General features: G+C 38.0%; 1 protein-coding gene across 1 annotated transcript; it reads right to left on the minus strand.

Moving 5' to 3' along the window:
• Positions 1-5715: 5715 nt before the first annotated feature.
• LOC129926311 (cannabinoid receptor 1-like) lies at positions 5716-6798 on the minus strand. Its single transcript, XM_056029622.1, has one exon. The coding sequence runs from the start codon at positions 6796-6798 to the stop codon at positions 5716-5718; it is 1083 nt and encodes a 360-aa protein (XP_055885597.1).
• Between the last annotated feature and the right edge of the window lie 5963 nt (positions 6799-12761).

The following is a 12761-nucleotide window of genomic DNA, read 5'->3' on the forward strand; positions in this document are numbered from 1 at the left end:
GTCTATGCGTTGTATTTCTCTGTAGGTATTATAACTCGGTATGCTTCTCTTGGAAGTTACTTCCCAATTTCAACGTATCTTGGCAGGAAACTTCGTAGATTATTCCCAAAGTCTATATTTAATTTGCCTTTCATCCTATGGGGTCTACAAAGAATAATGTAAAAAACAAATTCCAAAAGACTCCGGATATTTCTTACATCAAATCTCTATTTCCCTAAAAAAAAATTATTTTAATATTTATTAATTACCTTAGTTTAAACTTAGACTTAGATCCTTGTGCGGCGTATTGGGCGGCAAGCTGTTTCCACAAAGATCAGTCACTGGCACTGCATTTCAAAGCTGCCAGCTCCTAAAGGGTGAACATTTTTTTTTTAAGAGAGTCGCTTTGTTAAGTCTTCAAAGCTACTAGGAAAAGCTTTCATTTAACAGTATTGTTCTGAACTAGCTAATGTGTACGAAATCTTATGTAGAAATCATGACCTCAACTATTAATTCAAGAGCTCCATTGTGCAGAGCTTACTAAAATGTCCCCTGCCCTTTGCAAACATTAGAAGAAAGAGATAGAATGAGAACTGAGAGACTTTCGTGCATCAAGGAGGAGTGAACCTCATCAAGGAGGAGTGAACTTCATCAAGGAGGAGTGGACTTCATCAAGGAGGAGTGGACTTTATCAAGGAGGAGTGGACCTCATCAAGGAGGAGTGGACTTCATCAAGGAGGAGTGGAGTTCATCAAGGAGGAGTGGATTTCATCAAGGAGGAGTGGACCTCATCAAGGAGGAGTGGACTTCATCAAGGAGGAGTGGACTTCATCAAGGAGGAGTGGACTTCATCAAGGAGGAGTGGAGTTCATCAAGGAGGAGTGGACTTCATCAAGGAGGAGTGGACTTAATCAAGGAGGAGTGGACTTCATCAAGGAGTGGACTTCATCAAGGAGGAGTGGACTTCATCAAGGAGGAGTGGATTTCATTAAGGAGTGGATTTCATTAAGGAGGTGTGGACCTCATCAAGGAGGAGTGGACTTCATCAAGGAGGAGTGGACTTCATCAAGGAGTGGACTTCATCAAGGAGGAGTGGACTTCATCAAGGAGGAGTGGATTTCATTAAGGAGTGGATTTCATTAAGGAGGAGTGGACTTCATCAAGGAGGAGTGGACTTCATCAATGAAGAGTGGACTTCAACAAGGAGGAGTGGACTTCATCTAGGAGGAGTGGACTTCATCAAGGAGGAGTGGACTTCATCAAGGAGGAGTGGACTTTATCAAGGAGGAGTGGACTTCATCAAGGAGGAGTGGACTTCATCAAGGAGGAGTGGACTTAATCAAGGAGGAGTGGACTTTATCAAGGAGGAGTGGACTTCAACAAGGAGGCGTGGACTTCAACAAGGAGGCGTGCATTGAAACAAAAACGTTGTAGTTTACATTACTTGTATTACTATTCTTTGTGTAAGTGTAACAAGTAGATCTAGGATAAAAGATAAAATGGCTTTTTATGTGCATGTTTATACAGTATACAAAAACAAAAGAAATGGTAATAACGGAGCTTCTCTATGCCGATGATTGCGCCCTGCTAGCTCACAATGAACATGATCTCCACATCGCGGTCAACGAATTTGCATACGCTGCCCCCTCTTTGGTTTATCTATAAACATCGAGAAAACAGAAGTCATGTCACCCAATAAAACCTACTCAGACCCAAAGATCACCGTAAATGGACAGCACGCTTTCAAGGGAAGTTGATAACCGCCTGGCCATGGCCAGTAGTGCTTTTGGTCTCCTCCAGGCGAGAGTTTGGCGAAATAAATCACTCTGCCTGCCTACAAAAATCAGTGTTTACCAGGCGGTGTTTCTCTCAACCATTCTATGTCGATCTGAGACATGGGTATTATACAGAAAGCTACTAAGATTACTTGAACGCTTTCACCAAAGATGCTTGCGCTCCATCAATGACAAACGGTGGCAAGACCGCATTACATACTGCGATATCCTTGCGAACGCCGGTATGGACAGTATAGAGGGACTTCTTATGGTCCGACAGTTACGCTGAGCAGGACAGGTAGCCTGCATGGGGGACAAACGTATGCTAAAAGCAGTCTTTTTTATGTGAGCTAAAAGGTGACGGCGAAAAGAAAATCTAAATCGACCACCAGCGGACAATGGTTATGCTTGCCCTGAATGTGGCGAAATTCGTAGGTCACAGCTGGGGCTGCGTAGCCATTGCATTCCTCATTAATCTTCGGACAACACTATCTTTTGTATACAGTATGCAGACCTAATTTAAAAAACAAAAAATAAATCTGTTTACTTTAAGAAGAAAGTAGTCTTTGTATTGATGGTTAGTTGTATGAGTTTTAGCTCTAGAGATCTAAACTTGATGGAATGACAAACAAGATCGGCTCTTCTTAATGGGAAGAAAAAAAAATAGGCGAAAATGAGCTGCCAGTGGAGATGTAGGCCTCTATCTAGATTAAAGTTTCCTAGCTTGAAGTTAAAAGAGTGAACATGAGACGACAGCATCAAGGAGACCCAGTAGCATAAATGTCAAGCTGACCATGTCCAGAAGATGTAAAAATAGTACCATACATAAAGCGTGCAGCTTTCAAAGCTATTCTTATCTGTGACCATCCAAACAGTTCGGTTCCCTCTAAAGTTTCTCATCTTCCTTTCAGAATTGCCAGAACTATGAAAACATACACAATAGTTGAGAAGATCCCGTTGCTAGCGGACAAAGACATTGTTAGATTGGAACCCAATCCAGTATTGAAGTCAATGGAACTCACTGTATTTTGGAACTCACTGTTTGATTGATTCATCAACAAGTATAAATTAAGTAGGCAAAAAGTAAAACAAACCGTTTGTTAGTTCTGTCTTTTTCAAAGCTAGTCGAATGTTTTCAAACCTTTATAATGAGTTGGATGCGTCCAACAATCTTCTTCTATTTCACACTTAAGTGAAATGGTTGCCAACAGGAACATTTTTTTAAACGTTTCTGATGAACGTAATGAACTAAAACAGTTTTTCTTGAGATTAGAAAACACAATCACAGTTGGCAGTGACGAAACTGAATGACTGATGATAGTCCGCCTGCTTTAATTTATTACCATTGGGACCAAAAGCAACAAGCCTTAGTCGTTTGTTTGTTTGGATCCGATTCTTACAAATAAAACTTCAGCTTTTGGCAATGAAAAGTAGAAGAAAAAAAAATTTACAAATAGCCACACTTAACTGCTTTTTGTGAGGGAAATTGCATTGAACATGGCCAAGGGAATACAATGATTATTTCTGTGAACGAACATTTGGTCAATACTTTTGGACAGAATGTCATGTTTCCAAATCTTATATCCCGTTTGCAGTTGCCATTCCAGAAACATCACAGAAAGCTTGCATTGAGCTCAAGTAACAGCGCTACTTCGAAAACATATTTTTTTTTCTAAATGTTAGTTACACAAATCTGTCTGAGATTATCTTGCGGCTTCTTTTACAACAAAATAACTTTGCGAAACAGTTTTCCAGCCTGTTATAAGTCAAAGTACAGAAGTAGAGACTTGATACAGACGATGATATTCGATGTAGGCTACTCTTGTTAAGACTGCCACGAAAATATCCACAAGAAGAAGTGCTCTACGAGATGAGCCATTGCGTTTCGAAATTGAAGGTGTTCAACCAATCTAGTCTCTCTAGAACGAGAGTCATTGTCGTTTTAAAATTGAAGGTGTTCAACCAATCTAGTCTCTCTAGAACGAGAGTCATAGTCGTTTTAAATTGGAAGGTGTTCAACCAATCTAGTCTCTCTAGAACGAGAGTCATAGTCGTTTTAAAATTGAAGGTGTTCAACCAATCTAGTCTCTCTAGAACGAGAGTCATAGTCGTTTTAAAATTGAAGGTATCCAACCAATCTAGTCTCTCTAGAACGAGAGTCATAGTCGTTTTAAAATTGAAGGTGTTCAACCAATCTAGTCTCTCTAGAACGAGAGTCATAGTCGTTTTAAATTGGAAGGTGTCCAACCAATCTAGTCTCTCTAGAACGAGAGTCATAGTCGTTTTAAATTGGAAGGTGTCCAACCAATCTAGTCTCTCTAGAACGAGAGTCATAGTCGTTTTAAATTGGAAGGTGTTCAACCAATCTAGTCTCTCTAGAACGAGAGTCATAGTCGTTTTAAAATTGAAGGTGTCCAACCAATCTAGTCTCTCTAGAACGAGAGTCATAGTCGTTTTAAAACTGAAGGTGTCCAACCAATCTAGTCTCTCTAGAACGAGAGTCATAGTCGTTTTAAAATTGAAGGTGTCCAACCAATCTAGTCTCTCTAGAACGAGAGTCATAGTCGTTTTAAAATTGAAGGTGTCCAACCAATCTAGTCTCTCTAGAACGAGAGTCATAGTCGTTTTAAAATTGAAGGTGTCCAACCAATCTAGTCTCTCTAGAACGAGAGTCATTGTCGTTTTAAAATTGAAGGTGTCCAACCAATCTAGTCTCTCTAGAACGAGAGTCATTGTTGTTTTAAAATTGAAGGTGTCCAATCAATCTAGTCCATCAGTGACAGTCGTTTTTCAATTGCAACCCAGGGCCGGTCTTACATATTGTGGGGCACAGTTTAATGTATACTTGCGAGACGTCTCTTCTACATTTGTTTACAATAACAACTATTACTATTAATTAGATCATTATTTCAACATTTATTATACAGCATGCATATGAAGCAACTCAAATCTGAAAGGCGCCAGTGGCTTAATTAAAGTTACGTCAATCGTACAATGCACAAAATAGATTAAACCTTTACGCCCTACATCTGTGACAAGAGCCATGATTGATAGTGATATCCTAAATGTAAATTGCGGGGCCCCTACCAGGCCCAATTCAGAGCAATCTGTCAAATCGGCTCAAGGTCGCCCCTACTACAACCAACCTAGTCTCTCCAGAACGAGGAAATAACACGTAAATTCGAAGCGAACTTTGTCATATTTTGAAGTGTTTATGTGGAGCCATGCCTGGCTCACTTAGCCTACTGGTGAAAGGGGGAGGGGGGAAGCGGACTCAATTTTATGATTTCATTGCTCTATTTGAGTAGAAATTCTTTTATTAATAAAAATATTATTTTCTACTTCATTAATAACTCCTCTTTTTCTTGCGACTGATCCGTCTCGTCTCCCCCTCCTCTTTTTCTTTTTAAATCTAAAGAAAGAAAGAAGAAATCTATTCCATTATTTTTAAGTTTATCGCAAACGGCAACTTACTGGCTATGGACCATATTGTGATTGGAAATGTCCAATGCATTATGGGAGACAATCAACAAAGTAGTGAGCTCTTTGGTGTCTCCGGTGTACAACATTGATAAGCGACTTTTTTTGTAAAGATAGATACTTTTTGTTGCACTTTTTAGCAGAATCAGATTTTCTAAGCTTTTCCGTTTGTAGCCTAAGGAAAAATGTCAACATGAAAGAATCCTTAGAGTTTGAATGTATGACTCAAACCATAGTTTTAAATCTAATGGACATCTAACTAGAGATAGCCTAATAAAGAAAAGATTTAATCGACAATCATCGGTAATATTTTTGAAAGTATAACTCAGTTCTTGTATATTTAGTTGGCAAGAAGGAGGTTCAGTCTAGCATCCTTCACATTGTTCAGTTGATCGTGAACTTTTCCTGTATGAATAGTGCTTGCCTAAAGCTATTAAACTATTCTGTGTTCTCTCCTCCTATCGCGATCATACTCTGTAGTTTATCCTTTACTTTGTACTGAAACATTCAGCTTAAAACAGGAAGGAAACATTTCTTGAACAGTGGATTTATATTTGCCGCTCATTCTGTAATATAACAGCATGTTGATTGAGGAATTTACGGAATGCAATAGAAACCCGAAAGACCAAACTGCTTCAAAGATGTTCGATTGTCTTCCGGTGATGGAATAGTCTTGAATGACGGCAGAGACAATGGAGCTCACACAAGCTGGTGTATAGCAGACGATCAGAACACAGGCGACCACTATGACCATCCGGACAGTTCGGTTCTCTCTTTTGGACTTCGTTTTTGTCTGATCGGAGTCAAATGTCGACTTCTGACGCCATTCTGCATTTTTCTTGAAAGAAACGATTAGAATAGAAGTAAACATGACGGTGCAAGCAAAAGCTGCTAAAGCTAAGGACGCCTGGAAGATATACAGCAAGTCTTGGATGACAAGTTTGTTACTTCGGTACGAGACGCCCAGAAATGTTGTGTTCTTTGCTGGTATAAAGTTCCAGCTGAAATAAGCTGAGAAATATAAAGGGACCAGGGAAGCCACGTTCACCAGGTAAATAAACAGAAGTATTAGAGCCTTTCTTTCAAAAGTAACAATCTGTTTGATCTTGAGCGGCATGGCGATAGAAAGACACCTCTCGGCTGTGATGTACACTGTAATCCAACCAGTTATGCGCACTAGACAAGCATTAGGTTTGCCGGCGGTCAAAATCTGGATCTGCCCAAAGACTAAAGGCGCATTGATATAGCTGACGTACGGATTTAAACAGAAATTATGCCACAGCTGTGTTAAAAGTCCCATTAAATCTGTTACAGCTAGCAAGAAGAAACATAGATTTAAGGATTTTTTAAGACCTTGCTTCAGAAAGACCAAAATGTTAACACTATTGGCGCCCACACCAAACATGCTGATGAAAGAACACAGGATGACGTGATTGACTAAAATGAAAAGATTTCTTCCTTCAGTACTTAGTAACTGCCTGTTGGCATTAGGGAAGTTATCAACTTGGGTGTAAAGTGTGCTCTCATTGGTCCAGAATGAAGTGAGACTGTTATTTGAATCCATCGAGATCTAGATATGTTGAGAACTTTCTTAGAAGAAAATCAGCTAGTCGACCTTTGGAACAAAAAAAAAAGTAACAGCGAAACATTAAAATTAGAATATTGCTTTCGTAAAGAGGACAAACGATTCTGAAATAAATTGCATATCATCTTAATATTAGATTTACTACGAAAGCTTGAGATAAATAATATTCAAAACACACACACACACATATTCCACATTGATTTGAAAGTATTAAGATAATCATGAACAATATACAGAGTGCTCTTCCTTCCCTGGTGCCTTTAGATGTCGTAGGCTAACAGATCTGTGACGTGGCAACGAGCTATTGGTCTAAACTGCCCACAGGTTGTGACGTTGCAGTTCAGTGTTCAGGCCTTCTCTAATGACTGGTCAGGATATGGAACAGATCTCCTGAAGTAGACCTGAATAAAACCAGTGACTAGTAAAGTAAGTCTCAAAGGTTAACATATGGATTCTAGTAGAATAGGATGCTTTTGTGTTCTATTTGAGATAAGTCTGTAAGCTACAAGATATGTTGGTGAAGTTATTCTACACTCGTACTTAAATCTGAAGAACTGTCTTGTAAGGACAGCAACAAAGTGACGTGTTATTTTTAGATCTTAATTCTTATATTCTTAAAACGACTTTTAGGAGGCAATTGTTTATTTATCTTTTGAGATTATAAAGACGAAATATTTCACTGGTAATAATAAGCAGAAACACGCACATCAAGAGTAATAATAAAATATATATATGGCTCCTTTTTGTCTCCGAAGGCAATGGATGCACCCAGATGAGTCACTGGTTTTGGTTTAGTCTTGAGACGGGGCAGAATCTGGTGTGGCTAATCAAGCCGATTCTAGAACGGCAGACTTTGCCTTAATTCATGCACGTGTATGCATCTGATTCAGGGCTAGCTGATATGGCAGCTTTCTTTTTTTCCCTCTTGATTAAGGGCGCTTCGTTTCTTTTACTCTCAGCGAGGATCGTCCCAGCACGCACAGTCTGTCTCCATGCACTCCGGTCTTTGGCTATTTCTTCCCACATACTTTCGTTGATGTCTGTGGCTCTCATATCTCGCTTGCAGACATCTCTATAGGTTAGTCTTGGGCGGCCCTTGGATCTGACTCCCTCCACAAGCTCAGCATATAAGATATCTTTCGAGATTCTACCATCTGGCATGAGGGTGACATGTCCGAGCCAGAGTAGTCTTTGTGTCAGGAGAGCATACATGCTGTTCATATTGGCCAATCTCAAAACTTCCTGATTGGAGAGAGATGCGCATTATGCGTCTCAGGCAGCGCAAGTAGAAACTATTCAATCTGTGCTCTTGGTACATGTATGTTGACCTGCTTTCCCCTCCATAAAGAAGAGTGCTCACAACACAGCCATTGTAGACTAAGATTTTGGTTGCTGTGGTCAATTTGGCATTTTCCCAGACGCGCTTGGAGAGTTTTGCCAATGCTGTAGTAGCTTTTCCTATTCTTTTTGTCATCTCGATGTCTAAATCTAGGTTACTAGCAATTGTGGAACCCAAGTAAAATATTTAATACATGTAATAAAAATAAATCCAAACAGATATTGAGAGAAACCTTATATCTAGAACTAAGATTCACCAGCAGACGCCAAGCAGCTCTTGTTAAGTCCTGTTAGACTCGTATCCCTTTGTCTCAATTAATTGTCTAAAGCAGTGATGGCCCGCGATGTGGTTCTATCCGGCCAGCCGAAACGTCAGCACAAAGTGTAGAAAATCCCCCCCCCCTTTTCATACGTTAGGACACTTTAGCCATTAGCATTTGTGAATTTATGAAATGGGACTCTTAAAATGTTAATTTATTATCATGTTCCACTAAAAAGTAAAGATCCGTTCACTTTTCCTGGTAGATTCTACATTCAAAGAAAATCTTTCTGTTTAAAAAACAACATAGGCTATATAACGGCCTTATGAAACAAGTATGACGGCATTCTTGGTTTGAGCCTGAATAAAAGATTGTTAAAGGATTTTTGAGAATATTTACCAAAAAGAGACAAGAAAATAAGTCGGTTGTAAAGCTACCTACTATGTTGCTTACATTATATGTAGATAAAGGAAGCCACTTTCTGACGCGTAAACAAAGGACAAACTTCCAATGTCTCATTCATTAATATAAGTTTCTAATCCAATAGTTTCAGGTTGATTTCATTTCTTTTTTGTACCTTTTCGGTCATGTGGCCTACGACACGAGTGTTGGAAATCACTGGTCTCAATCCTATGGCTGACCTCTTTCTGTGGTAATAAGATTTACCTTACCGCTTGGATGGAAGATTGCACAAAAATACAATGCATGTATCTGTAAGACTTACTTCTATGATAAGTAATAGTCTAATCTGCTTTCAACATGAAACTTTTTGAAATTTTATTCTGTCTATTTAAAAAAAGAGATATCGAAAGCTCATTACGCATGCGTGATTCTGAAAGCCATTCAACTTATCACAGATTAGGAGTCTATTAGTACAAAACTTTTTCTAACATACCGGCCTTGTATTGACTGCAGTATTGAATAAACTTTTAATAGAGGGTTCATTGAATTTCTTAATGCACATGTTTGATGATATAAATTAAGTGTAGACTTAATATTTGATTAGTTAAAAAGTCCCATTGAGCTACCGAACCTTTTATAGTGTTAAGAAGTTGTCTTTTTTAAGCATGTATTGAAGGAATCATATTAGAAAGTCTTGTAACAAGATAGACATGAATTTTAAGTTCAAACAAAACATTATTTCTCCATCTTGTAGCCAGAAAGGTATCTACCATTTATACCATGTATAACAAATGCCCAAATGTATTCTCTGACCACAAATAATTTCTTACACCAAAGTATGTTAGGGTCTGTACTCTATTGTTACGACATTGTTCATTGAAGCCAGACTTTTGCGAAATGTTAACTCATTTATGTTTTACTTAGACAGTGAATGAGCGATTCTTGTATGAAGGCGTACAATATAAAGAGAAGTAACAAATGGCACACATTGGTAAAGGATCAGCCGATTTTAGTATTGCCCTTTCATTCGACTGAACCAATCGATAATCTTGAACTTTTGAACTTAAGCAATTGAAGGCAGTAAGTCAAATCACTACAAATGACACATCAATCGTAAACTAATTTCTAAATGTTCTCTCTCGTCTGATCCAATGCTGTATAACTTATGTCTCCTTTCCACTCGAATTATAAAAGTTCAACTGAATGAAGACATTAGTTTAAAAATTATATCACTATAAAACGAAAAAAAATAAATTCAAGCATACTACTCATTCCATTTTCTTGTGTAAACTCATTTTTTGATATCACTGTTTTTATAATTTAGCGGTAATAATGACTGTTAATACGCTTGTCAGTGCGACCAAGCGTTTGGCCAAATTGAAAGTTTGAGACCAAAAGTTGATTGCTTGTATTTCTACGCTGCATTAAATGATTGATTTGGTTCAGTTGATGTCATTTCTAAACTATTTAGTTGTTGTTTTGTATACCAATTTTTTTTAAAATTTCTGGAGCACAATGTTTAAATAGCTATTTAAAAAAAAAAAAGACTTTTATACCGAGTAAAAAAATCTCGCAAAATATTGTGTTTGTCAATATAACATGAAATAATTCTACGATTAGAGCTTTGATTCTATTGGCTACAGAGAGATACAAAGATGACGTAGCCTACATCTTTGACTTAGTCAAACAGATTACTAAAAAAAAAAAGTTGCAAAGAGAACCTAACATTGAGTAATTCAGGAGTGAGTAGACTAGCCTATATAACAATTGAAAGTAATATACAGTGACAAGTTGTTCGAATATTTGCCTTCAAGGAATAGAGGAACAAAACACTGTTGTGTACAATATATTGTCATAGCTGAACATCTTGTTTTATGAGACATACACATATCTTCTCAAAACTAAATTTTCATTTAAAAAATAAGATCCGACTTTTAAAATATTTTTTTTTAAATAAAACAAATAAGAAATTCCTTGTGTAGTTTTTCATAAATTATATTTGTCGCCAAGTCGACAGTAACTAGTATTCTGTCATTGGACTACATCTAGTTCTTTCAAGTTTATTGAGGGAGACAGCCGCCGTGTTTTGGTCCAAGATATCTAAGTACAAATGAAATAGTATTAATACCTGGGTATCAATGTAAACAATTTCCAATCAACAGTAAATTGTATCTATAGAAATATATACAGATATATAGGTTTGTGATTGTGTCCTATAGAACTGTATAGTAAGTCTATCATTCTGAGCTTCAACCAGGATGAGCAAGCAAAGATACAACGCTAAGAGTTCAACCGTCTTACTGGTGATCGTATTGATGACAATTTTTGGTTGGAACTTCTTTGCCATTCTCCAAGAAGTGTTTGTTTACATCATAGAGCTTCACGTGTGTACACTGGAGAGTTCTACAGTCAGTGTACGCACGATCATGGAACACTGTGTCACCCAATTCATATTTCAAGACAGTGTCACGTTGGAACGAACTGCTCTCCCTTTAGTTGGTGTCTTCATTGACCTCATTGCTCCTAGACCTATCCATACATCTGTCTATTGTTCCGTTTATTTGACTTTCAACATACAACTTGTACAGAAGGAGATTGTCATGAGTTCAATCTCGGTAGCAATGTACAAAGTACCCGAGCAAGTGTGTATCGACATTACGTCCTGAATACAACAATTAACCTTTGAATAGCTTCCCTTCATTGAACTGAACGTTTCGAGCATTCCTTCAGAAATGAAGATTATTTCATTCTAACCCAAACTTGATGACTGAGGTCAGGGTTCGAACTGAGTTTTACATTCATCAGAGACTAGGTTTTCATAACAATGTCTGATAGTTGAGTGGGTTTATCTAAACACTGAATTCAACCTAAAGATTTATTGTATTCAAACTATCTAGAACTACGTCCTTTGAGTATATTTATGTGTATACTTCGCTAAAAACAGACTTGATGGTGTTAACACTTTAGGACGCAGTGAACTAAATCACTTGAAATTAACTTCCATAATTAATGACTACCTACATTGCTTAAGAAAAACAGACCAGAAGAATTGGTTTGATCGCATATTAGACTGTGAAATTTTATAACTGTCATAGAAGGACAGTATCCACGCCTTAGCAAAAGGATTCCATCTTTGATGGACTGAACTTAGACTGTTTGTCTGACACTCGCCTTCTTAAACAATTATTTTATGAGGAACTGTTCATTTGAAGTCGTTCTCAAGGTGGCCAATGCAAGAAATATAATTTCCCAAGAGTTTCCTCAAGAAATGGACACCATAATTAGGAAAGTAGCCCATGATCTCTGCTCATGTCCGGAGTCATTGAGCCCCGATGTTTCGGGCTATGGACTTAGAGGACAGCCAACAACTGTAAAGAAAAAAAAATCAAAGCAGACTTAGAAACTACAACAACAAGCCCATCCGACCATTTCTCTAGAGTTTATGTCCAACCGACCATTTGAAAGTGAATATCGAACATCAGCCATTACAAGCTTACAAGAAAGGAGATTGTGTTATTCTTTTATGAAAAAAAAGGAGAGGCATGTATATGGCCAACTTCAGTCGCGAAACTACTATGGATAATCCCATAGAAATGAGATGTATTTCTGACCTAAACTATGGTAGGAACAATGTCACCCACACATTAGTTCCCGATTCCTCCTACACACAGCTTCCAAAGGAAGGACAAGTGCCGATACACTTTTGGATCAGCGGCATCGCAGGATCTGAATAGTTGCTTAAGATACTTAAGGGTCGCCGACTCCTGATTTTCCCTCAGAATTGTAGCCTGCCAAGGCTAATGAACCCCCTCCGGCCCGAGCTAACTGGTTTAGACGCCAGTTACTCACACTATGTACATTGACTAATACTGAATGACTGCAGATATGAACTGAAAACTGACAAATACTAATGAACACAGACTTATGTAAATGATACAGTTT

Source organism: Biomphalaria glabrata, chromosome 5 (genome assembly GCF_947242115.1).
Source record: "Biomphalaria glabrata chromosome 5, xgBioGlab47.1, whole genome shotgun sequence".
NCBI lineage: Eukaryota > Metazoa > Mollusca > Gastropoda > Planorbidae > Biomphalaria > Biomphalaria glabrata.